Genomic DNA, 27,498 nt, shown 5'->3' with positions numbered 1-27,498 from the left:
GAAACTGGCAAGGTAAAAAATGTAATTGAAGCAAAACAAATAACTTGTTATTTACGTGCCATGCCAACTGCTTTATCTTCCAGAGAAGGAATCCAGCGGGTGGACATCCTGTACAAGTCATTTGTCTTAGTGTGATTAAGAAACAGCTACTGGTAATGATATTGTTGTGGCTGTGCCTGGTATTAAAACATTGTCACTTAAGATAACAGTTTGTCATTCTGTATCATCTTCCAGAGAAACGTGAAAGAGCTGATGGACGCTAACGGAGTTAAGATCCTGGTGGATCTGCTGACGTTAGCTCACCTGCACACGTCCCGCGCCGTTGTGCCAACCCAGACCAACGTGATCGAGGCGTCGCCCGACATGATGCGCGAGAGCGAGAAGGAGTGGTACTATGGCAACGCAGACAAGGAGAGGCTGGGACCGTACAGCTCCAACGAGGTGAGAAAAAGCCTTTGTTGATTTTCCATTCAGATTTCTAGCACTAGTGACAACTTTAATGGTCAGCAATATTACAAGTAGCATTATGTATGCATGGCAAATTCTACCAAATCTAATCTACAAAAACTGAATTAGTATTTGTATGCACTCAAGTCTTGACAATATTTGGTACAATTTGTAGCATTTAGCCACTTCTTTGAAAATTATGCATAGTTCAACCTGTTCAATGCTGAGTTTATGAGATGCCAAAATATGTACTTGAATTTCCCCCTTTGATATACAGTATCTGAAATTCTTGTATAGCTTGCAGATGTGTACATATTACTTTCTTTTATGTCAGGACCTGTAGAAGAATTCTAACTACTGTAGTAAGAATTCTTCTAACTTACTTTAACTTACTGTAACAGTAGGTTAAACTGCCATAGATGCATCCATGAATAGTTTGGTAAATCACTGATGACCTTTGTACACAACTAATTAAAGAGCTGACATGAGAGGTGGAACCAGTCAGTATTGCCCAAAGGTACATGTAACTTGCAATTTGTTTTCCACGTCTTCCACAGATGAAGGAGTTCTGGGATGAGGGAGTGATACAGCAAAGATGCATTATCCATGTACATTGAAGCTACACACAATATCTGTCTTCCTTGTCAGCAAGTTTACCTGGATGTGAGATGATTTTTCCATTTCTTCCACAGATGAAGGAGTTCTGGGAGGAGGGCGTGCTCACAGCGAAGATCATTTATCTATGTACATTGAAGCTACACACAATATCTGTCTTTGTGATCGACAAGTTTAACTGGATGGACACGTATATGTACATGTAGTAACCTGTAAGTGTAAAAGTGTTTTTTATTTCTTCCGCAGATGAAGGAGTTCTGGGAGGAGGGCGTGCTCACAGCGAAGACGCGCTGCTGGGCGCAGGGTATGGACGGCTGGCGGCCGCTGCACAACATCCCGCAGCTCAAGTGGTGTCTGCTGGCCACGAGTCAGGCCGTCATGAACGAATCAGAACTCGCAACCCTCATCCTCAACATGCTCATCAGGATATGTGAATACTATCCAAGCAGGTGGGCTGATCAATAATTATCATTGATTAATAGAATAATCAATCAATATTATAGATCAATGAGTTCAAGTGGTGTCATGAACGAATCAGAACTCGCCACGCTCATCCTCAATATGCTCATCAGGATATATGAATACTATCCAAGCAGGTGGGCTGATCGATAATTATCATTGATTAATAGAATAATCAATCAATATCATAGATCAATGAGTTCAAGTGGTGTCTGCTGGCCACCAGTCAGGCCGTCATGAACGAATCAGAACTCGCCACGCTCATCCTCAATATGCTCAACAGGATATGTGAATACTATCCCAGCAGGTGGGCTGATCAATCAATCAATAGAATAATCAATAAATCAATCAGCTCAAGTGCTGTCTCCAGGTGTAACATAAGGTATCATGTTGTGAATCACAATATTTTCACCACCAAGTAATGGACAGTGTTCTAAAAGGACTGTTGCAAATGCTTAGCTTGAAATACTTGCTCCTCCCACAGGGACCCAGACGGAGCGATCATCCGGCCCCTGCCCCGAGCCAAGAGACTGGTGGCAGAGACAACCTGCCTGCCTCACATTGTACAGGTCAGTGGGAACAAGCATGTATCCTTGTCTAGATTTTGGAGTTTTATAGATATTGATCCGTAGCACTGGGAGGACCTTGCAAGTGACCGTCCCAGGTGGAGAGGCACACTGTTCAGACAGCTCAAATCAGGAGAAGTCAGACTGATGCACAGCGCAGAAGAAAGGCAGAACCACAGAAAAGAGCTTTGCAACAGAACTGAGTCAGCTTACAGATGTGATTTTTGTCGTATAGGGCTGTTTTGCCATAGTCGATGCTGTAGGGCTGTCATGAATTAGGATTTTACCATGGTCAATACTGACCGACGGAGGCCATATATAAAGTTTTATATAATTTGTCTAACTATAATTATTTCTAGGTCAACTTTATCATAAAATACACATTACTTCTTGCACTTTGTGCACAATTCTTCTTTCATTTGTGTCTGCCAGAGTAGTGATTGGTTTAAGTTTGACCCAAGCCTGACTTGAGATTTGTTCTTTCCTGCAGCTGCTGTTGACCTTTGACCCTGTGCTTGTGGAGAAGGTTGCCACGGTGATGTGGCACATCATGCAGGACAACCCCCAGCTGCCGCGCCTGTACCTGAGCGGGGTGTTCTTCTTCATCATGATGTACACAGGGTCCAACATTGTTCCTGTGGCCAGGTTAGAACAGACAGTTCAATAGTTCATTTTCAGAAATGTATACTATCATTAGAAACAAGCATTGTATACCTGTAGTAAGAGGCAATGAGCTACAAGCAATATGTATCTGATTGGAGTCTTTTTTCTTTGTCGTGGTTCTCCAAAATCCTACCTGTGGCCAGATTGGATCTCATTTTCAGTAATATTAGTCCAAATATAAAGACTGCACTTCCTCCATTTGTGCAAGAAAATGTTGGACAATAATAGCAGTAAGTGTACTTGTACAGTAAAGCACAGATGGAACACCAACACAAATATGATTGCTTGAAAAGACCTTTGACGAATATCTTAAAGTTTTTATACCTGTGCCATTCATTTCTGCAAAATGATAGTAGATTTATTGAGAGCAATATGATTAATGATTTTGAAGAATAACCAATTTTCTACTTTTATCTCACTCCAGGTTCCTGAAGTACACACACACGCAGCAGGCGTTCCGAGCGGAAGACGCCAAGTCCAGTGACATCATGCAGCGGAGCATCCTGGGGCAGATAATGCCCGAGGCCATGGTCCACTACTTGGAGAACTACGGCGCCGAGAAGTTCAGCGAGATTTTCCTGGGAGAGTTCGACACTCCGGAGGCCATCTGGAGCAGCGAGATGAGGTGGGTCTTAAAGATGTTTCTTTATTTTCTTAGAGATCCGTAGGTCCATGAGGCTAAGTGAGAATGAGATATGGTGGGTTCATCCTTGGAGAAAGTTCTCTTCATTTTATACTTTTTTAAACTCATGACAAAAGAAGTTCAGCGAGATTTTCCTGGGAGAGTTTGACACTCCGGAGGCTATCTGGAGCAGTGAGATGAGGTGGGTTATAACCTTCTCCATGCTGCCTAACTCTGTAACCAATACCAATCTGGTGTCCAATGGTTAACTCAACAAGTAGAAGGTTAAAGATGTTTTCTTTACGTCTTTATAAGTCCCTGCTTTAAGAATTTCAGCGAGATTTTCCTGGGAGAATTCGACACTCCGGAGGCCATCTGGAGCAGCGAGATGAGCTAGAGAATGTTCTCTTCATTCCTTAAAGTTTATATGTTTACATTTCAGGCCAAGATGACAGAATTGAGAAATTTGTTTGTGGATGTTTTCATTTCAAGCATGTACACTACATTACATGAAGGACATTGTATAATGTTCTTGATTACATAAAACACTCGGAAAGCAAACCTAATTGCCAATAAGGAAGCAAGATTCAATCCAGATTTATCTTTCTCAACATGGTGTCGTGTGTTTTCATCCAAGCCCATGAATAAGTTCAGCAACACGATAGAAAGATAAAACAACACTATTATATCCATTTAGGCCATTCAGTATTGTAGTCACTAATGATTTATTTCACACAGTTGCACATAAGTGCTACCATTTCACTTATTTCCCAGACGTATAAGTACAAGCTGCAAAAGACTGGACCACTCACACCAGGATTGACTCAGACAATGATGTCTTTGAATATGCTACTCGTAGCTGCAGGAGCTCTCTTGATAATACAAACTTTAAAAAGTTAACTTAAGTGTTGTAACTTTTCTCATAATCATTTACTTGTAATTCAACAATTGAGAAGCTAAGGACCACAATGTTTTGAGCCTTTGCTTTAGTCATGACCATTTCTCATATTTCCCAGACGTATGATGATAGAGAAGATCGCAGCCCACATCGCAGACTTCTCTCCCCGCCTGCAGTCCAACACCCGCGCCCTGTACCAGTACTGCCCCATCCCCCACATCTCATACCCCCCGCTCGAGAACGAACTCTTCTGCAACATCTACTACCTACGCAACCTGTGCAACACCACCAAGTTCCCAGACTGGCCAATCAAGGAGCCTGTAAGTTTGTGCTGTCCAATCATAAGAGCCGTTCCTCTGCATGAAAATCTGACCAATCACAGCTGTGTCTTTGAAGGTTTGGCCAATCAGGGAGCTTATAACTTTGTGCCATCCAATCAAAAGAGCTGTACCTCTGCATGAAAGTCTGACCAATCGCAGCTGTATCTTTGAAAATTTGGCCAATCAGGGAGCTAGTAAGTTTTCTTATATAATATCATAAACTCTGTCTAATCAGAAAAGCTGTGTTTTGGTAAGTCTGGTCAGCCAAGGATTGTCAACTTTCTTAAAAACTCCAAGTGCAATTTTTCATTTTCACGCAGCCTCCCTTTCCTCATAGAATGACTGAATGCTACATTCCAAACTACATGTCAGTTCAACTGTTTGGATACCTTTTACATGACTATGTAGCCACTGGACCTTGTCTAAGTGGTGGATTTATGTTACCCAGCGGATTAATCGAAGTTAGATGTAGATCTTGTCATGACTTATCTTACCATTCTCAGGTGAAACTCCTTAAAGACATCCTGGAGGCGTGGAAGGCGGAGGTGGAGAAGAAGCCGCCGTCCATGTCAGTGGAGGAGGCCTATGATGTGCTGCACCTGCCCAAGGGAGAGGGAGGGTGAGTGGGGGTTGTTGAAATGGGGGTTTCGACTGTTGGAGGGGGCTTCTGTAAGATCAGGTCCAGCTTCAGTGGGTAGCGTGCATGCTTTAAGATACTTCTGAATTTGAAAGCGTGTTGGGTCCGGGAGATGGGTAATGTTTGGTCTGCATCTAGTACACAATGTCATGTAAAATGATACGAGAAGGATAATTAGAATGATGGGGGAGCGGTGGCAGTGTTGTGTCTTTCTAATAGGCAAAGTTGTCACAGTAATGCTGGAATCAAATGTGTATTTTGTAAGAATGATATTTAGGCTTCAAGTCCAGAATAAAATGAAATAATATACATTTTTTCAAGATATTATTTATCTTTTAGACAAGAAAGTTGGACAACAGCTTTAAGATTGTGACAACAACCATGTTCTTACTTCGTTGATGAGACATTTTACTTTTTTCTTTATTTTTAGGTAATTTAGGTATTTTTGTTTTCTTTTTACCATTACAGTCATGAAGAGGGGAAGGTCCGTAAAGCGTACTTCCGGCTGGCCCAGAAGTACCATCCTGACAAGAACCCTGAGGGCAGGGTACGTACAACTTTAGGGGATCTCTGTGTCAGAACTTTGTTTAGTCAAACTACATACATGTATAACTTAAAGATGTTTCTTGTCATAACCAGCTGAAGCTCCTGCCAGAGTGTCTGTTTCATTTAGTTGTTACTTTGCTTCTTTATTTGATCTTGAATGCTCTATCAGCCTGTCCTTTGGTAGCGGCATGGTTGTAGAGAGAGTCATGATTGTGTTTTTTCTTCTTTTGGGGTCTGATGTTAGAACTTGTGTCTCACACCTTTAGTTGTATTGTTTTTTGTGTTGAGATTTTATGTCACCATGTCTATGTTTTTCTGTGTTTGTGTGTTTGTGTGTACTCTTTATATCTGTCCTGTCTCTTCCCAAGGCCCCAGACTTGTTTAAGGTAGGGTGTATGTGGCACTGATTTCTAGATATGATTGATGATTGGATGGATTTGGTGAGGGGTCAATACAAGTCAAGCTGTAAAGAATCTGTATTACATTCAATTTGGTTAAGAATGTGGATATAGATATGGAAATTACAACATTGAGCAAACATGGTGTTTTTGTACAGTTTAATGTGATTTTTTGGAACCTTAAAATGACAGATTGAATAATGAAAATTAAAATCTGGAGACATCCCTGATTTCATCTCTCTGATAATTTTGACTTGTTACTGTAGGAGATGTTTGAGAAGGTGAACAAGGCTTATGAGTTCCTGTGCAGCAAGTCTTCCCAGCGTCCCGAGGGGCCGGACCCGATGAACATCGTCCTCATCCTCCAATCACAGAGCATCCTCTTCAAGAGATACAGGGATGGTGAGGCGGTTACTAGCAACAACATCATGAGAAGAAAAAATCTTATATTTTGTACTTTAAATTTCCTTGAATGATATCAAATTTATGATGCCTTTTTAAGAACTGGTTTGTTAGGACTTTTTGAGATGAATGTATTTTAAGTGAGAAACAGCACTTTTGGCAAAGACTATTCATCAGTTTGATACACAAAAGGTTAGGTTGTTACTCTTTTGTCAGATGTCTTGTTAGTAATATTCCCCTTTTTTGCGTTTCGGCGCATGCGCGCCGGAATGCATTGTCCTGGCTTTTACCTTCAAGGAAGGAACCAGGGAAGCTTGGTTCAACACTGTCGCACACAATAAGACCTTATATGGCAATACGTTCTCAAATCCTTGTATAGCCGTTGCCTTATATGGCAAGAGAGCACGAAAATGCAGGCAGGCTAGATTTGCATGTGACACAGGACGGCGACCGCATGTAACTGCTACAACTGTTCGGAAATATCATTGCATTGTGGTTTCGGACTTTGATATCCTGAAAAATGACCATATTACATCTATTCCACAAGATTGCAGAAGAAAAAAAATGATTTCGTCAAGAAAACGACCAAAAATCGGCATAAATGATACCATATAGTGAGGTTATAGCATTACGTCCAGAGTGAATAGTTACGTACCGCAGCTTGGCCGATCTGGCAACGCGAAGCACTTCGGACCCAGAAGATCCGGGTTCGTCTCCGTGCATGGATTTTTTTTTTCTTTTTAGATATTGAATATCAAAAATATATATTGATATTATATTAATCTATCAATATCATATTTATGAATATCATTTTTTTTCATTAATAAATAAAGAAATATTTTATATTTGTTATTTTTAAATATTCATTTAATATATACAAGGCCTTTGTCTTATGAACAGGACTTCATAGATTCCAAACCCGGCATTCGAATTTTTCTGTTCATTGTAATGGAAAATACCGTGCAGCGGCTCCTATGCGCGGTAAGATGATTCTTGCAAAACACTCGCCACTAAACTTCTATCCCCGATGTGAACAGAGGCTCTTGATGTTGTTTGCAAAACAGCGATTCTTTGTTACAGTAGCAAATGCTCCATTGTTCAGTATCGACTTCATTCAGACAACACGGACGTGGAAAGTGGCGCCCCTCGGCACAAAACTATGGGAATTTTCATGAATTTTAGCAAAATTACCCAGGAAAATAAGGAAGAAATGTTGTAAATGCGGAAACCAGAATAATACGGATGAGGTAGCTGTTGATTTGTTTGACATTTGGTAGTCATTTTAGATAGAACCTTAGCTGTTATGAACTTCTATTTCACTTAATTACCATAGTGCTGATGATTCAATGGTGCTTTTTCAAATTTTATGTTTTATTGCGTGCCATGTACATAATTACATTGATAGCTTTTATAATGAGCCTATTATACATTTTACAAATAAGTACAAGTTGTAGGCCAAGACCAGCTTTTTCAAAAGCACTTAAGTTAAGTGACGTAACTTCAAAATTGCTTTCCCCAATCTGCCTTTCTCTATTAAAACAGTACTCATTTCCCAAAATGACAATTTTTCTTATAGACTGAACAGCCCTTGAGTGACTTCCTCTGGCAGATTTTACTTCAAGTAAAGGGAAAAGACAATTCACACTTATAAACGTAGCCGAAACGCCAGCTTTTTTTAAAAGCTCTTGTTTCATTAGGGCCCTATATTTCAGCTCTAAAACTTGTATGTGGACCAAAATTGGTCCAACTGAAACCCTTCACTGGACAAAGTATTTCGCTTTAGAAAGTTTTTTACCTGTATTTCAGTTACTGTAGGTAATGACAAAAAAATTGAAGATATGATGGTCTCTTTTCCAGTTCTTGCACCATACAAGTATGCCGGCTACCCCATGCTGATCAAAACCATCCGCATGGAAACCGGAGACGACCAGCTCTTCTCCAAGTCCGCGCCGCTTCTCACGGCGGCGAGCGAACTCGCTTTCCACACGGTCAACTGTTCCGCGCTGAACGCAGAGGAGCTTCGGCGGGAGAACGGCATCGAGGTGTTACAGGAGGCGTTCTCGAGATGTGTCAGCGTGCTGAGCAAGTCCAGTAAACCTGACGACCTGGCTGTGCAGGTGGGTCTGGGTGTTATTTGTCTGTTTGTTTTGCATAACTGGTAAAATGCTTTTAGTTGTGACACTCCAGTTTTGTTCAGTAAGTACAAGCTACATAAGACTAGACTGTTAGATTTCATCCGCTCACACCAGGATGGACCCAGACAATGATGTCTTCAGAGAAGCTACTCATAGTCAGGAGCTCTCCAAATTATACCAACTGAGTATTTGTAACTTTTCTCATAGAGACACATGAGGACTCATGCGACACATGCAACACAGCCAAATGATGGATGACAGCGGTCCTCGTCAAAAATGACGGACGAGCCACCTAACTTTTCTCATAATGATACAATGTATTTTAACAGTTTCAAAGCTGAGAACCACACCAGTCCTTTGCTTTCACTGTTGGTCACTGTAAAACCCTACATCTGCCTATAGATACTTCTGCAGATTCGGATCACAGTGATACAACACTTTTCCTGCAGTTTGTGTATTATAAACTGTTGTAATTGTGTGTTTACAATGTTTGTCGTTTCTTCAGGTGTGTATGCACATCAGCAGGTGCTATGCTGTAGCTGCACAGTTTGAGGGCTGCAGGGAGAAGATTATTGAGATCCCAGCCATCATCAAGGACCTCTGCAGGATCCTGTACTATAAGGTGGGCACAGATACAAACATATACATGCTAGAGGAATGCAGTTCGAAGGAATTTTTAGAGGCAGATCTCAATCATACTCTTTTTAAAGCCCTTCAAAAAGTTCCAATATTGTGGTCTGATTCAATGGTCAAAAGACATCAAACATGAGACCTAGTAACAAACAGTGGCAAGAAAACCAAACATCACATTTTACCATTCTCATGGACCTCTTTCTAGCAGTTGTTTCTTAGTAGCCAATGCTGCACACTGAGCTACCATTTCTAAATCTTAGAGCTTTTATTTTCCCAAGGACCTGCCCAGGACGTGCAGTGTGGCCACCGAGTGTGTGTCGGCCTTCTGTGTGGACTATTACCTGAGTGTGTGCTGTGGCATCTGCTCCGTAAATCTCCGTATAGATTACTCATAAAACTCTTCTTTTGTTCCTCAGGACCTGCCCAGGATGTGCAGTGTGGCTACAGAGTGTGTGTCGGCCTTCTGTGTGGACTATTACCTGCAGAACCACCTGCTGCAGGCAGGTGTGCTGTGGCACCTGCTGCTGTACCTCTTCCACTACGACTACACGCTGGAGGAGGGCGGGGTCGAGAAGTCCGACGAATCCAACCAACAGGTATGGGGGGGGCATCTATTACCAAGTTCATGGTTTCAACTGTACATGCACAGGTAAGGGGGATTCACAACTGGGTGATGGTATATAAAGTCTGTAAGAGTTCCGTATTGACATTTTTTGGGTTTAGGTTAAGTTTGCAACTGAAGAATTAATTTTTTGGGTTCCATAACCAGAGGCTGCATAACAATGGTTCAAGGTGAAAACCAGCTTCATTGCCAAAAAATTTACATAAAAGGCAAAAAATGTCAAGTGAATATGGAACTCATGATCCTACGGACTTGAATATACGCACAAGTGTGAACCCCCCAAATATGTTAAAGTTAAAGATGGCCTCCGATGAGACACAAACAAAACACGTCTTGACATGTATTAACCATTGTCTAGACAAGAACTGTTGAGACATAAAGGGCCTTCACCTTTGACAGCGTGCATGCTCCGTTGGAACCTTGAACTCGCTTATTACTGTTCTCTGTACCTTCACCATCACTGTCACTTAAACTTCTTGCACCTAGCTTTGACTGCTATTTGATAATGAAAAACTATGTTCAAATGATTTCAGGAACTCTTGACTGTCAGGCATTGTCTCTGTCCACTGGTGAAAGTTTAAAGTTGAAAGGTTGCTGCACAGATGCAGAGTTGTGTTTTCTCAAGCCCTGCCTGTCTGACCTTGAATGAGTGCTGTTTCCATGGCAACACTTTGACAGACAGTTGTGGCTTTACTTCCCACTGCTCGAATGATCTTGAATGATTGCCGTTTCTATGGCGATTCTTTGATTGACAGCTTTCCTCTTTTCCATGCTTCTCAAGTCGGAGTTTGACCACCCAAATAACTTGCAAGTAAGTCACACTACAAAACACTTTCTTCAGCCCTTTGTTGCCACTGTTTTCTCTGTTTCTATTACATGCTTCATCACACTATGTTACATGATGTGTTATACTGTTCAGTAGGAAGGTCTCTTTGATGTTTGAAAATGTGCAGTATTTGTGTCCAAATAGGAAAAATATCTGTGTCTGTAAACTTAAAGATAGTTCCTTGTCAAAACTTCAATTCCTGTGGATCAATTTGAATGAATAGACTTTAGATATAGGACTTACACATATAAACAGGAGAGGCTTACGCATTACAGGAGAGGCTTACGCATTCCTAGCATCCCAATCAGAGTCCAATCTGGATCTCTCCAGGTAGAATTAGCAGTTCTAGCAGATCGCAGTCTCTACCCTGACATATGTTTACATCTAAGTACATATTTTGAGTTCTGACTAGACAAAATAAATCTCAGTTCAATTTTAGAAACACCAAGTTTTAAACCTAGATCATTTTCCTTCTGCCTGTTTAGGAGGTGGCCAACAACCTGGCCCGCCTGAGCATGCTGGCTCTGGCCCGGTTAGGGGGCTACCTGGACGGGGACCAGAAAACACCAGACAACCCTGCTGTGAAGAGGTCTATAGCGGCCATGCTAACTACTTACCTCAGCAGGCAGCTCAACAAGGAGGACCCACGGGAGGTAGGTTAAAGGTTAGGGATCAGGGGTTAGAGGTCACATAAGACATAAAACTGGACCAGAAAACTCCAGACAACCCAGCTGTGAAGAGGTCTATAGCGGCCATGCTAACTACTTACCTCAGCAGGCAGCTCAACAAGGAGGACCCACGGGAGGTAGGTTAAAGGTTAGGGATCAGGGGTTAGAGGTCACATAAGACATAAAACTGGACCAGAAAACTCCAGACAACCCAGCTGTGAAGAGGTCCATAGCGGCCATGCTAACTACTTACCTCAGCAGGCAGCTCAACAAGGAGGATCCTCGGGAGGTAGGTTAAAGTTTAGGGTTCGGGGTTAGAGGTCACATAAGCCTGCACCAGAAAACACCAGACAACCCTGCTGTGAATAAGTCTATACGGCCATGTTAACTACTTACCTCAGCAGGCAGCTCAACAAGGAGGACCCATGGGAGGTAGGTTAAAGGTTAGGGTTCGGGGGTTAGAGGTATCAGCTATGTTACAAGGGGTCAGGGAGAAAGGTTAGAGGTGACATGTTAAATATAATGATCTCACTTGTAAGAACATTGTCGTGGCAAAAAGAACAGGATAAATTCCCAGTATGGACTATACTATAGTACACTAATAGTCTCTTTTTTGTCATGGTATTAGCAGTACCAAATATCAACCGGTACATGTACAGTCAAACCTGTCTATAGCGGTCACTCAAGGGACTGGTGAAAACTGGCCGCTAAGGACAGGTGGCCACTATGGAGAAAAGGTCGATTAATTGACCTCAGTTTTCAGTACCGACTGAGATGCATTTATTCACCGTACAGTACACATGTAAACATTGCATAGGTAAGTCACATTTTAGGTCGGTCTTTTGATGGCTTTTTTCTTTTCAGAAAATTGCAATAGCCCAAATTCTACATCATATTAATGTTATTTATATTTATTTTGAAGCTTTTGTTGAATCAATTATCCTCAGTGATACTTTGCAGCAAAATGAATTTAGCACATTATACCTCCGTAACAGTGGTGTCTTCCGTTGACCTTTGTGCTGCTCACTATCAGCGCCATTTTGCAAATCGCGCGAAAGCCCGAAGCACGTTTTGGGCACAATTTTGGATGAATTTTCCGGGGAAAACGGAAATTGGGCCGACATTCAAACATTTTGCGAACTTACCGCATCAGGTACATGTGCGGGTTGTATTTTTCAAAAAGCTGCCGTAATATTTGTCCAGTCGAAATGCACAGACATGGACAATTTTGACGCGATGTCCAAACGCAAGCCATGTGAAGAAATTTATGCTTGACTTCGCGTCAAACCATGGATTTTCTAAACAAAGATAAAACATTCTGGTTTTCTTTATTATTATCCTATCCAGTTGAGTCCACATAAATTTGATAACGGCGTGAAAAAATGAAGATTTTGAACCCGGCGTGCGGTGGCGATGCGGCTTCTACCGGCGCGCCGGGACCGTTATCGGCAGTGTTACTGTACTCGCGGGACCGAAAATCGTCTGGCCGTGACCGCGTTGGACAGGTGGCCGCTATAGCCTAATTCTTAATGCTTATGTCAATGGGAAAAATCCAAGGGACCGACAAAAAGTGACCACTATGGGCAGGTGGCTGCTATGCAAAGGTGACCGCTAATACAGGTTTGACTGTATTAGCTAAATATTAATAAGCTAAAACTGTATCTTGACACATTTGCACAAATTTCTAAGTGACTTGCCTCTTCTCTGCAGGTACTGAAAATCCTGAACAGCAACACGGAGAACCCGTACCTGATCTGGGACAACGGGACCAGGATGGAGCTGACGGAGTTCCTGCAGGAGCAGCAGAGCAGCAAGATCCGCACCGGGGAGTGCGACCCGTCGTACGGCGCCGACTTCTGCTTCACCATCCACGAGAAGGAGCTGCAGGTGGGAGAGGTCTACGTCAGGGTGTACAACGAGCAGCCCACGTTCCCGCTAGAGGTGAGTCTGGGAGCTTAGATTGCATCATGTAGGAATGAATGAGATTTACACTGATAGGATTGAAGTTCAGGTTAAGGGTATAAGAGAGGTCTACGTCAGGGTGTACAACGAGCAGCCGACGTTTCCACTGGAGGTGAGTTTGGGGAGCAGACTGTAGGTCTGCAGGTTTTAGTTACAGTTAGGGTTGAAGGAGCTGCAGGTGGGCGAGGTCTACGTCAGGGTGTACAACGAACAGCCAACATTCCCGCTAGAGGTGAGTAGTAGGAATGAAAGTCATGAAGGGATGAGATTCATATCTATATCAGACCGATACATGGTGTTACAGTTAGGATTGAAGTTCAGGTTAAGTTTATAAGGGGTGTACAACGAACAGCCCACATTTCCACTGGAGGTGAGTTTGGGGAGCAAGCTTTGGTTCTGCAGGTTTGCAGGCTGTACATGTAGTTATGGTAAGAATTGGGTTTACCTTTATGTTATGTGAGTGTGTGTGTGTGTAAGAGTGAGATATGTATGTGTGTAAGAGTGTACATTAGAATGTACAATGAACAGATATGGTTTTTCTGTTGTTGTTTTTCCAGCTCAGTATGTAATGATTTGTGTTAATCACTTTAATTCAGCACCAAGGACAGGGATGGTGTCAAAACCTTCACATTTATGGATGTTTTTGTAATGTCCGTAGCAACTTAAAGCTGTGAAGTGTCCAACACATTGTGTTGAATTTCTCATCTATAATGATGAATTATTCCTCTTTTAGGATTCTAAAGGCTTCACAAGGAAGCTGATCGACTTCTTGGGTTCTCAGGCAGAGGTGAGTGCTTTGAATGTTATGTCATTTGTACAGTAACAGCCTTGTTCTTAGAAATATTTTCTGTTACAAAATGGATGATTTGTTTCTGCCTTTTGAAAAAGTATCTTCATTCCCCAGTGGCATGGTTCCACGGCACCATAGATGCAGCAAAAACACGTCATCCATCTGTCCTTTAGCTTTAATTTGTCATTGGAAAAAAAGCAATGGCTGATAAAGTTTTATACCTCTTCACATTAAGTTCCTTGGTCAATCAAACATGAGGAAGACTGTAGGGATAGCTAGAAATTTGAACATTTTTTAAATGATGACGATTGTTCTGTTTGTTTTCCTCTAGTACCTACACTCGCTGCTGACCCTGTCCCAGGGCACGATGGACACCACGAAGGAGAGTAACAAGCAGCGGCTGCGGGACGTGGAGATGGCGCTGGAGGCCCTCAGGAACGTCATCAGGAACAACCCAGGTAAAGTCATAGCTAGTTGCCTTGATAAAGGGAGGATAAATACATTATATTGCAACGTATTGGGAGTTACATGTATTTTTAGGAACGTCGTCAGGAACAACCCAGGTAACCTGAGACAGTCGTAGCTAGTTCAAGGCCAGTATTTGCCGGCTAATGTAGGATAGTTGCCTCCCTATCATCTCCAAAGTTGATGTCATACACACTAAAACTGTGATGCTTCAGTACATTGTCAAATGTATGTTATTGTGGTATTACAGAAACAGCAACACAGAAAAATGCTAAGTGAAAGGATTTCTCCTCCCTCCACATAAACTATCTGTTGTATGGCACTTGAAAAAGTGATCAAAAAGCAGGCTTTGTATTCACTTTTGTCACCTATTTCTCACAAGCCATTTCAATTTTTCAACAGGCACTGAAATTGTGTGCCTATGTCACCTGTTTCTAAGAAACCATTTCAATTTCTTGACAGGCACTGAAGTGGTGTGCCTGGGGCACTTCCGGCTGCTGTTCGCCCTGCTGCGTCTCCATGGCGCTGGGAAGCTGCAGCAGCTGGGGCTGGAGGTCGTGAACTCAGTAACAACCAATCAGGACTGCGTCAACGACATTGGCGACGCCGCGGTGTTGCCGTACCTGCTCCTGGTCATCCAATCACTGCCTACGAGTGAGTAAACAAACATCAAGTCAAATTTATCTTCTTATTCAACAAGAAGTTTTAGTTTTTTAGAGATCTTCACAATATAGATATAATGATACAACACGACTAGCAATAACATAAAAGTAAGTTGTAATGAAGATTTTGGTGTAAAATTGAAGACCTTTTCTTAGACCAGAGGAATACATTTCAGCTTCTATCAGCATTTCTAGGTGAGCTGAAAAGTTACTAAGATGTTACTTCACAGGCATTTGGGAATGAACCATGGCAATGCTGACTTTTTTGGTCAAAGCCATGTCATTTAAAAATCTTGCATTTGTTGTTTTAGTCAAGAGTTGTTTTCTATAGGAAATGATTCATTTTATTTGTGTTTCCTCTCCAGGCAGAAGTACAGTACTGGAGAGCCTACATGCCCTCTTGTCCAGCACTAAGATTGTGAAGGAGGCATTGGCAAGGGGTGAGTTGATACAATTGGTTGTTTTCAGTAAAGGCCTTCATTGTCATGGCAGATATAGATATGACAAATGGGAAGAATATACTAAATGGACAATGTTGTTACCTTTTGTGTCAGTGTGAATGCCATTCAGCACCAAGGACAGGGAAAACAGTATGTGAGTGTGAAATACATACATCACAAATTGACTCAACTGAAAGAAAAGCATCATCAAGAATAAAAGAATACCACTCTGTTGATCGATGAGGTGTTTGAAGTGTGTAAGATTGTGGTCCTATGATTGGGGGCCATTCTTTGAGTGTGTTATAAAAAACACAACACTAAGTCTTATGACATTGATTTGAGTAGAGTTGCAATGACCAACACCTACAAATGTGTCTGTTACACTCCATGTGCAGCTTGTACTAAGAAGCTATAACTACAGTACTAGTGTGTTATGCCATGTGGCAGTATGCCATTCATGTGATCCAGATTCAGATCTAGATCATTCTCTCTGCAGGAGCGCTGATCTACCTTCTGGATCTCTTCTGTAACTCGACCAACCCCGGTATCCGAGGGCAGACTGCTGAACTCTTCTCCAAGATGATCGCAGACAAGCTTGTGGGGCCGAAGATCCGCATCATCCTCAGTAAGTTCCTGCCAGGCATCTTCATGGACGCAATGAGGGACAGCCCTGAGGCAGCTGTGCACATGTTTGAAGGTAAGTAGGCACTGAAACATTACTAGCATGGACAGCTGTAAAAGACCCATAGACATGTTTTTAAGTAGACAGTCAGTGATTATTGAAGATATGTCAGGCTCTGAAATGCACATAATAGGGATAGCTCTGATCTTAGCCAGCTGTGTGCGCATGTTTGAAGGTAAGACAGGCACTGAAATATTTCTAGTATTGGCAGCTGCAGCTTTGGAGCAGATCTTGTGGTTGATTGTCAGGCACTGTAATGATTAAGACAAGGACAGTCTAGAGCAACTTGTCAACAAGCTTGAAGATGTTTATAATGTAGATTAATCTGGAATTTCACAGTATATCTGTAACATGCAAGATAATGACATCCTAGGCAACTTGAAATGTTCTTCTCAATGTTCATCTCATTTGTTTTGATTTCCTTTGTCACAGGAACACACGAGAATCCAGAACTAATCTGGAATGACGATGCCAGGGAAAAAGTGTCCAGCGTGGTCAAAAAGATGAGAGACATGTGAGTAGCTGTTGATAGAACTATCTAAGGCTTTGTAGTCATTCAAGTGTTGGTGTTAAATGTCAGGGACAGGGATGGCAGTGTCTGTTTGAATGTTATTCAGCAGTCAGCACTAAGGACAGTGACAGCAGTGTCAATGTGAATGTCATATAGCACTAGGGAAAGGGATGGAAGTGTTAGTCTGAATGTAATTCAGCACCAGGGACAGCATTGTCAGTGTGAATGTCATTCAGCACTAAGGACAGTGACAGAAGTGTTAGTGTGAATGTCATTCAGCACTTAGGATAGTGACAGCAGTGTTTGTGTGAATATTATTCATCACTAAGGACAGTGAAAGCATTGTCAGTGTGAATGTCATACAGTACTAGGGACAGGGAAGACAATGTTAATACCATTTTCTTTTTTAGTGCTGTATATGTTCTTGTCTCAGTTTTAAATACCATACACGGAGAAGGACTCAGTTTTTGCTTTTGCACAATCCTCCCAAAATGAAAGAAATGGGATGAAACATGTTCCAGAATGTTGTCTGTCCATTTGCAGACACTATACAGCCCAGAAGGAGAACATCGATGCCAGCTGGAAGCTCCCTGAGGACTTTGCTTTTGCACAATCCTCCTAAAGTGAGATAATTTCATTTACCAGAATGTTCTCTGTCCATTTGCAGACACTATGCAGCCCAGAAGGAGAACATCGATGCCAGCTGGAAGCTCCCTGAGGACTTTGCTTTTGCACAATCCTCCTAAAGTGAGATAATTTCATTTACCAGAATGTTCTCTGTCCATTTGCAGACACTATACAGCCCAGAAGGAGAACATCGATGCCAGCTGGAAGCTCCCTGAGGACTTTGCGGTGGTGTACACAGACGTGGAGGGAGAGCTGACGGTGGGAGGGGTGTTCCTCAGACTCTTCATCTCACAGCCGGGCTGGGTGCTGCGCAAACCCAAGGAGTTCCAGGTGTCCCTCATGGAGAGGTGGATCGAACTCACCAGTAAAAACAACCCTGATGTGAGTGTCAATTAATCAATCAATCAATCAAGCAATCAAGCAATATTTTTCCATCTAGAGGTGGATCGAACCCACCAGTAAAAACAACCCTGATGTAAGTGTCCATCAACCAATCAATCTATAATCAATAAAGAAATTAACCTTTTTAGAGTTGAATGACACCAGCAAATTTAACCGAGATGTAAGTATCAGTCAAACAGTTAAATAAAGAAATTGGCACAATGCTATGCATAGAAAAAAATGAAAATCAATTGATTAATCTTGTCTTTTTGGAGGCAGATTGAATTCACCTGCACAAACAACTTTGATGTTGGTGGCAAAGAAATGTTGGAAAGAGGAGCGTGGTGGAAAATTACATGTATCCTTATATTTCATGTTGTGCAAGTTCGTTAAGATTTCTCTTAAGTGATGATTTATCAAGTGGACGAAATAGAAGTAAAGGTCTTAGAGGAAAACTTGAATCTTGAATGTTGATAATTGTTTGTATATGTTCACAAAGTTTGTGACTTTCTTCTCAGACTGTATTGTTGCATTGTCTTCCAGTTAAGGATTACTTTCTTATGTTCAACAATCATTAGTTATATTGGCCTGGCATGATGTTATCATTATCTTTTATCACAGGGAGAAGTGCTTGAGACCCTGACCACAGCGGTGGTGTCCCTGTTCACGGCACAGCCCCAGCTAGCCGACAACGCCCCCGGGCTGGGTCACATCCCGCAGGTCTTCAAACCCATGTCTTCTCGCAACTCGGCTATCCCCAAGTCTGCACTGCTGGCCGCACATGTGCTAGCAAACAATGATGTAAGTTCTTGGTCATCTGGTCTCTGAAATATTTTTGTATGATAGATTTAGATTCTCCTCTACATAAACATGTGTTAGCAAACAATGATGTAAGTTCTGGTCATCAGTGGTCATTGAAACATTTTTTTATGATAGATTAATTTACATTCTCCTCCACATAAACATGTGTTAGCAAACAGGTTTTTTTCATGACGTTAGAAAGACAGTTCAGGATTTTTTGTGTACCCTTACTAGTAGTTACCAGTTCAAATTTTACTGTCAAAGTGCCATTTTTCCAAGGACATCATTTTGGAAGTTCTATATTCCACCACATTACTGGACATATACAATAAAGATTCATTTGCCCTTTAAAAATTCATGTTTCCCTTTTTGTTATGGCTACTCAATTTTTATCTTGACATATGGTCAAAAGATACTTGACATTTGATAGAGATTCCAACTTTCGTGTAGATTTTAATTGATGATCTGTAATGTTCAGTTCGATGGATTAAAGTGTAGAATTTTTTCAGTGTACAGCATAGAAAAATGTGAAAAATCAGTTTCTCCATACAGTCTTTGTCTCAGACTGTGTGCATAAACACATTATCTACATTATAACAATCATTGAGTGACCAATCACTGACCTCTTCCCCCAGCTATGTGTGACAGCCATGTCTCAGACGGAGTGTATCCGGCCCATGATGGTGGCCATGCGGGCGCGGCCGGACATGATCGGCATCGCCTGCGAAACTTTCTTCAGGATGTTCGAGAAGGACCAGACGGATCTGGTGAAGCAGGTCAGTCAGTGTCTTCACTCCTCCCTGCTGCCTAACTCTGTAACCAATAGAGAATTGGGTGCCAAACAGCTACTTCAGTGTGCTAAAGGTTAAATGTCTTATAGGTGCATATTGCAGAATCTGACCGGCCAAAATATTAGAACAAAGTCACTGTTTTTGGGTATTCTCTACATCATAAGTGGAATCTACATGATAACACTGCACAGCGATATTCACATCAGATGAATGTGACTTTTTGTGTCATGCGAACGTCTTGCACTTGAACTTCCCACCACTGCTTGTGTTTCAAGCAGTCATATTAGATGGTACTAGATATCAATAAAGTGCATCTTAGAAATCAATCATTGTTTCAAATCTGTTCTTCTCTGATGATTTTCTCCCAGGCCATTGAAGCAGAGCTGGTGCAGTACCTCCTAAGGTTGCTAGATGGCGGGCTTGAACAGGTAGAGAACCCATCGGGCACCAAGGCCCAGATAGTCAAGTCTCTGAAGGCGATGACGAGAAGTTTGGAGTATGGGGAACAGGTAACAGCACAGAGTTTGTTTTGTATTCTTATGGTAGCTTTTATGCAAGAAGGTCACAATATCATGTTAATCTATATGTCAGATCCTGTCTATTAGAATTAAAGATATTCCCCTGAAAGCCTCAGTCAGCACTATATAGTCCTTGATTGTGGTTTATGCTTATCTAGCTCTTTGCATCAGTATCTATTTTAACAGCCAGAGTTTTAAGAATTTAATTCTAGAATCATTTGACTCTCAGCAAGGCAACTTATACTTTAAAGTTTGTTAACAATGCATTTCAGTTTTTAGGGACACATTTGACTTTGACACATTTCTGGCCCTCTTGTCTCCCTCTTTTATATGCAAAGCGTCATTGTAATCTTCAGCAGATTTAATTGATTTCATCTGTGTCTCCTTTTAAGGTGCAAAGTGTCCTTGACAAGTCCACAGTCTGGACGTCGTACAGGGACCAGAAACACGACCTGTTCATCTCACAGACAGCCACGGCAGGCTACCTGACAGGTGTGTATACAAACATGTTATATACAACGGCTATGAACCAATGAGACCCAGGTTCAAATCCCCAGTGGAGTACCCAGACATGTCCGGACATGCACCCAGACGTTGTGCCCTTGGGAAAGGCACTTAACACACATTTCCTATGTCCTAAGCCCTACAGTAGGGTTTGGGTTGGCGTTAGGAAGGGCATCCAGACGTAAAAACTCTTGCTACAAAAAAGACTTGCACTTGCTGAGGAGTTCTGGGGCTCCCCCATCCATGTGCAAGCACGTCCAACCCCCATATAATGTGGAATAAAAGACGTAAAATTGGAGAGAGAGAGAGAGAGAGAGAGAGTTATATGGCTTTAGCAGGTCCTGGTTCTCATTGTACAAAATGTACTATGTTGGTCCATAATGTCTAATTTTGGAAAATATATTTTGCTGACTCCACTCAACATCACTTGTAACTAACATCATTCTATACCTTTGCTATTTCAGAGCAAACTGTTGTACATTGTACTCCTTTCCTACCCCAGCTTCCTCATTTTTTTGTCACCCCTGAAAAAATTTTTGTCCTTTTTTTTACCTGACATTTAGGGGGTACGAACGATGTTGAAGCATCGTAAAATGCAGTCACTCCCTGTTTATGTACATGTTTCAATACCCTCACCCTTTCCTATTTGTGCTTCTTGTACAATGTACATCTCTTAATTATCCCCACCCCTGTTAACCTCTTGTTGTTACTTTCAAATCTGCACTGAGTCTCGTAACAATATAGCCGTTCTAACCAGTTTTTGGCAGTCCCTTGGATTATTTTGTCAAGTGACCCAAGCATTGAGAATCCTGTCTATAGTGGCCACCTGTCTACTGTAACAGTTACTATTTTCTTCCCTCCTGTGGTCACTTTAGACAGGTTTGACTGTAGTGGTGGTGTTGTTCAAAATGTGCCGCCTTGCACGATTTCCTAAGTTTGTTGACAGCTGAAGTTTAAAACCTAGCAAAATACCGTTAGTGAGACTAAAGTAAACCAAGTTTGCGTGAAATGGAAGTCTCTTTTGTATGAAGATTTTTTGCAGCTACTGTTTCTTTGGTCACCATTGATGTTGCAGTACATGTTTGTTAGTTATATGTTTTTAACCCAGCCCGGAAGTGAATTGAGACTCAACTTTACTCATATTTTCTTCACACGGATGGCAACATGGCAAGAAAAGGATGATCTGACTCATTTTCTTGTGTTTTTTCCCCATTGACCTTGATGTCACCTTGCACTGTTCTATTGAGGCCCAAGGTCAAGTGCAGACCTGTTTGTGTGTAATGTAAGCCACCATGCCTAATGACCTCTGTCCCTGACCTAGGTGGTGAGAAAGAACAAGTCACGTCCTCTAAAGGTAGGGAGGGGCCGCCATTATGTGCTGCAATGCATGATGGGTATATGCCACTGCATGCTGGGATACATGCATGTGCCAGGGCCTGATGAGTCGGAGTCTAGAATTACAAAATGTAGTTAGAGAGGGGTTAGGGTGCAAAGGTTAAGGTGCATGCCTTTGCAGTGGCTGTGTTAGCTAGAGACCTGCATGAATCTGGATTTTATGTCTGGCAGGGGTCAAAAGACAGCTGCATGTAGGGTAAGGTTCACAGGTCAGAGTGTATATATTTAGTTATGCCCTATCATAGACAGGCCATGCCAGGTTCATGTACAAAGGTGCTGATTCAGAAACTGTTGTGGAAAAAAGATTTTTTGTTCCATGAAGTTTTTTAAAAAGTTTTTTTTTTGCAATTTACAAAATAGGTAGATCAGTATTGCTTGTGTTAAATATGGTCCAAATATTCCTTTTGGTTTGGTGCATCCAGAACCCTACTATTACTAATACTTGTGTTAGGTAAATGTTTCTGTGTTGCTCTTTGTTTAAACCTGAAACCCAACACTGTCTCTCTGGTGTGTTAACTATTCTTGGCTGTTTCTTACTAATTCTGTACAGTCCTGCAGTAGTTCCTGTTAATAACTTCTCAACAGGTCCTGCTTTCTTATTGTGATTCCAAACACCTGCTTTGCCCACCTGCTCTATGTCCAACAAACTGTGATTCACTGGCTTAAGAGTTTTCCTGGTTCAACTATTCTGAACTGCCTTTGAATTGTAGTCACTTTAGTTAGTAACATCAAGCACAGTCATGTAGTGCCTTTTGGTAAAATTAAAAGTAAATTGCATGATATCTATGTGCATGACTAAGTGCTTGACTGTTAGATGAACTCTTTGTGTGCTGGTTATGCTGGATATGCTGCTTTGTTGCCTATAATAGCAGCATGCCATGCATGTCATTTTGATTGCAAGTTAGTTACAAGACAGTGTGCATGCAAACTACATTGGATGACTTGGCCAACTTTTATCAACTTGTGTGTGTTGCTTTTTGTTGACAATATTACTGTGCAAGTTTGCTTGCATTGCTTACAGTTACATTTCTAGAGCATGTTCATAATTCCATGTCTATACGAATTACAAAATGTAGAGTACTGTCAGTGGCAAAATACTTAATGTAGAAACCTCAGAATCTGCTCAGTGACATCATTTTTCAGACCTCTTTGTTTCCTGCATCAATGCAATGGTTTGGCATGGAGGTTATCTTTCTTCTGATGGGTTTGTTAACAAATTTGTATTCAATGGACTTAACAGCCTTCTTTTTGACAGGCCTTGGCCCTAGCCTTAGAAGTTGGAAAAACATTTCAAAGACTCAGTCTTAAGTGTTGGTGAATGTGTTAAAAACTTTAATCAAAACGCTCTCAACATGTGAGTACAGGATGTATAAAATGTGCATTATCAGCATGTACAGAATGTCTGTATATTTTGTCTCTGTCCTGCAGCGGGCCCGAGTGTCGCTGGCTACCTGACAGCGGGGACCAGTGCCGCCATGCCGGACAAGCCGCCCCCCATGGTGCGGGACGAGGACCTCCAGGGCGAGTAACCACGGCAACGGGCCAGTCACCATGGCAACGTGCAAGTTACCATGGCAATGTAGCAGTGAACATGTCAACATGCTAGTACTAGCCAATTAGTAACACACCAGTAACATTGGCAAAGAACCAGTAACCATGGTGATGTTCCAGTAACCATGGCAACATGCTGGGAACCATGGCAACATAGTCGTAACCATGGCGATGCCCCCTGTGTAATGACTGCAGGCAGACATGTACATTTTATAGCTTCCCTGTGGAGAAGCCTGATGAAGATTCAACTTAGATGTTTTCTGGCTAGCTCACGATGGAAATGAACTTATTATAAAGTTGTCATTCAAATCTGTAGACAGTCACTTGTTTTTTTCTTTCTTTTGTTTAGGGCTTCAGTGATAAAATTATCAGTGATTGGAACATGGAAGTGCATATGGCATAACTGCTTAAAAGTTTGTAGGCCGCTCCAATGCAAAGTAGCTTTGTTTTACCAGTTTGTGGCTAGATTCTGACTTCAATGCTATCTTAGTGATAAGAATAAAAGTTAACAATCCAATGCATGTTCATTGATGCATGTATTAAAAAAGTGTAACTGCAAACAGTTCTCTATAGCATGAGCCATTTGATTGTGTTAACAAGCAGCAGCAACAAGCAGTGGGTGTTACCAGAGCCTTGAAACATGTAGTAAGCACTATTTACATTGTACAGGCTTTCCAACAACAGCGTTACATGAAAATTACAAGACTGAATCAGATGCATAAAGAAGTGCAAATGGCAACAGAATTTCTCATGGCTACTATCATAATGGTCTGGCAGTCATAAGGAATACAGTATCAAGTTTCTTTACATTTGTGTGGGCTTAGACAGTAGCTTTAGCCATATCACAGCTTGGATAGGACCATTACAATTTTAGAACAAATATACTGAAATATTGCTAAGAGTCTTGCAACATAAGGGATAAATTTGCACGTTGAAGTGGATAGAAAAAGGACATGACAAAAGCATTTTGTCAGGAAAAAAAGATTTTGCTCCAACTTTCCATTCTCGGTTGATACGTTGATGAAGATGCTTTTAAGAAGTGACAGACTCTGAGAACTGTCTTTGCCAGTCCCTGCAATACCTGTATACGTAGTGCAATGGCCATTCTGATGGAACAGTGGGGAACAAATAAGTAAAGTTTACTGCCAAAATGTCTGTTTCCATAGCGATATGAAACATTCAAGTTATAAGGGTAGACTCTACCTCTTTTTTTCAATTCTAACTTTTTTTCTCCATAAAACCCAAGAAAAAAAATCACAAACAGACTATAGGGGACATATAAAGTTCAACATAGTGCAAATTGAAAATAGTTTGACAATGTTTTATTTTCTTTAGAGTTCTTAGTAACAGACAAATCAGATTCCATGAATACTTGTATATTAAGAGCTTTTCTAGCTTTGATTACTTACTAAACAGAAGGAGCCAGCTCAAATTTAAGAACTGTGGATTATAAAGAGGCAGCAAGGATTTAGAGTCTCAGCCTTATTATTACAGAACAACCCAGTGTTACCCCGTGCATTGTGGGATATCAGCTACTCTAACTGTGCCTCATTACAATATTACAACATGTTGGTCGTTAAGCTAAGAAATATCAATTACTAATTGATAATTAGTAAAGCAAGCATTAGGGTTATCAAACATTGATTGATTGAAAGATAAGGGTACGTCCTTATGGTTTTTTGTAGTCAGACATGTATAGGGCTTGACTAGCTGAAACTTAAGTCAGCACTTTGTTTCTTGGATTCATCTTTAGAAATGATGTTCTGTGGAAGAGAAGACTTCATGTGGATTAATGTTACTTTCAGAGAAAATAGAAAGAAATTTGTATATTGTAAAAAGAAGATATCAAAATGCATATAAAATGTGTGACTCTGGTAGCTTGATCTAACTCTGTTGAATTCCATGTTATAATTTGCCAAAATTAAAACCAGATGTACAAGTTGTATTGAATGTGACATGTTTTGATTATCATGAAATATCAACTAAATGTGTGAATATCTATAAGTAAAGAATATGATACAAGCCAGCACATGTAGCCTAATAGGAACACCATAGGACACACAATGCCAATTCTTAAGTTTTCAGGTGTTTTCATAAAGACTTTGATTGAAATACTGATGAAACCAGACCGCTAGAGCATTAGAATGGAGATTATATCCTTCACTCACACATGGATTTATATATTGCAGTTAATGTATGGTCATATTGGTCAGATTGCATGCTTGACAGTGAACATTGCATCCATTTTGCCCATCCAAATAAAAGTCTTAATGAATTTAGTATATTACTGGTTCTCAAGTTTAGCTTGGTTTCTTTCATTTGTATTACTAGCTGTACAATGAATTTATCACAAAATGTCAGTTATGCCTGTTATGTTTTACACCGACATGATTTCATTTCTAAGACTTAGCTTGGGGGTGCTACACTTAGTATTGTTATATGATATTATCTGATTAAGATAAGTTTTTGCATTATGTAAAATCCCAGTCTTGCAGGGTTTCTTTTTGGTATTAAACTTTTTTTGCTGCATTGCACCAAATAAATTGTAGTATAAAGTCATTTACAGAAAAGGATGGATGAAAACACTACTTCATGTCTGAGGAAAGGACAACTAGAAGCTGTGATGCTTTGGAGGATCATAAAAAATCATAAGAAATAAAGAATTTTAATGAATGTTGACACTATGTTAATGCTGGGCAAATTGATGTTTTTCCATGCATTTAGGGAAAAAAGGCAGTGGAATGCCATTGTAACAAGATGGAAGCTCCTCATCTTGTTGGCTTGCTTATGCCAAATTGGACTTTATGTGGAACGTTATAAATTTTGTTACATCTATATTAGAGTCAGCTTGTGAATAGTTGGATAGCATTCCTTATGAATTTACTTTTGGTTACCTTTATATGTTTGATTCTTTTATGATGCATTAAATTCTTTGATGTTTGTGTTGATCAGTTACAGAACAATTCAGCAAGAAGATCAATACTAACAAGAAAGAAAACTGACTGGATAGAAACAGCTTAAGCAGGCAAGCTTATTGTATGCAAAGTAAAAGGCATTTCAACTGATTAACATGTACTAGATGTATGAATATGATGTACACATAACATTGCTGTATGTTCTATCTGCTGGTATTGTACAAATGTCATATTTCAGCTTGTACGGATGTTAGATTACAAGAATTCTGCATTCCTGTTGGTCAGAAAGGCAGATTTTGTACAAGAGCACAAAGTTATCAAAATATGTTACAGAATAAAAAGTCAAGGGACAACAAACCAAGAATGATCATGGGTGTGGTTGATGGAAACAAGTAAAAAAACCCTGATAAAAGGCAAAAAAAATGACAGAAAAAAGAAATGGGGAAGTTGTTACCCCAACTAAAAAAAATGCACCACCATCCTCGATCTTCTTGGTCTGTTTCTAATCTAGAAAATGTATTACTACGTATTGCTGTATTGATTGACATGAGTTTGATTATAAGGTATTACTATCAATGTTCTTTTGCCTTAAATGTTGTACTGAAGACTGTGCAGCAAAATTCTTTAATGTATTATTAAGGCCTTGGTCATGCAAGAAAGAGCGAGAAGTGAGTAATGATTTGGTGAAGATGATTCCATGTGAGCTGTTTGTAGAATTGTACAAAAATGAGGATTCCGAAATAAATGTACATTTGCAAGTGGAAGGCTGTCATGTGTGGAGTGGTTTATGATATCATTGTTACTGTTAAACAATACTCTCCAAGCAGAGGAATGGGTCTGGCTGGTTTTGGCAAACGTCTGGTGTTGTTGCTTCCAGATCTTTTGGAATTGCCAAACTGCGCTGGTAACTCTCCAGCTTTACATGCATGTTGATGCAAGGCACCACTACACGCGTCCCTGTGCCTCATTAATTCAGCTTTTTTGACGGTCATGTTTTAGCGCCCTCTATCTCTCAGCCCGTCAACTGCAGCATTGTGAACCGCGAT

General features: G+C 40.9%; 1 protein-coding gene across 1 annotated transcript in view; it reads left to right on the top strand.

Moving 5' to 3' along the window:
• Positions 1–27,216, top strand: part of LOC136421274 (dnaJ homolog subfamily C member 13-like) — a 53,172-nt gene extending 25,956 nt beyond the window's left edge. The window contains exons 28-53 of the mRNA XM_066408501.1: positions 235–441; positions 1,309–1,511; positions 2,006–2,090; positions 2,578–2,732; positions 3,175–3,375; positions 4,389–4,590; positions 5,094–5,209; positions 5,696–5,774; positions 6,438–6,573; positions 8,431–8,690; positions 9,214–9,330; positions 9,758–9,937; positions 11,275–11,442; positions 13,168–13,398; positions 14,153–14,206; positions 14,541–14,667; positions 15,137–15,328; positions 15,702–15,776; positions 16,273–16,473; positions 16,891–16,972; positions 17,761–17,977; positions 18,599–18,778; positions 19,414–19,554; positions 19,938–20,078; positions 20,480–20,579; positions 23,415–27,216. Of these exons, the coding sequence (XP_066264598.1) occupies positions 235–441; positions 1,309–1,511; positions 2,006–2,090; positions 2,578–2,732; positions 3,175–3,375; positions 4,389–4,590; positions 5,094–5,209; positions 5,696–5,774; positions 6,438–6,573; positions 8,431–8,690; positions 9,214–9,330; positions 9,758–9,937; positions 11,275–11,442; positions 13,168–13,398; positions 14,153–14,206; positions 14,541–14,667; positions 15,137–15,328; positions 15,702–15,776; positions 16,273–16,473; positions 16,891–16,972; positions 17,761–17,977; positions 18,599–18,778; positions 19,414–19,554; positions 19,938–20,078; positions 20,480–20,579; positions 23,415–23,515 (3,951 nt within the window). The 3' untranslated portion in view covers positions 23,516–27,216. The remainder of the gene's footprint in view (positions 1–234; positions 442–1,308; positions 1,512–2,005; positions 2,091–2,577; positions 2,733–3,174; positions 3,376–4,388; positions 4,591–5,093; positions 5,210–5,695; positions 5,775–6,437; positions 6,574–8,430; positions 8,691–9,213; positions 9,331–9,757; positions 9,938–11,274; positions 11,443–13,167; positions 13,399–14,152; positions 14,207–14,540; positions 14,668–15,136; positions 15,329–15,701; positions 15,777–16,272; positions 16,474–16,890; positions 16,973–17,760; positions 17,978–18,598; positions 18,779–19,413; positions 19,555–19,937; positions 20,079–20,479; positions 20,580–23,414) is intronic.
• Positions 27,217–27,498: the final 282 nt, after the last annotated feature.

Source organism: Branchiostoma lanceolatum, chromosome 15 (genome assembly GCF_035083965.1).
Source record: "Branchiostoma lanceolatum isolate klBraLanc5 chromosome 15, klBraLanc5.hap2, whole genome shotgun sequence".
NCBI lineage: Eukaryota > Metazoa > Chordata > Leptocardii > Amphioxiformes > Branchiostomatidae > Branchiostoma > Branchiostoma lanceolatum.
This window is presented reverse-complemented; position numbering and strand designations above follow the sequence as displayed.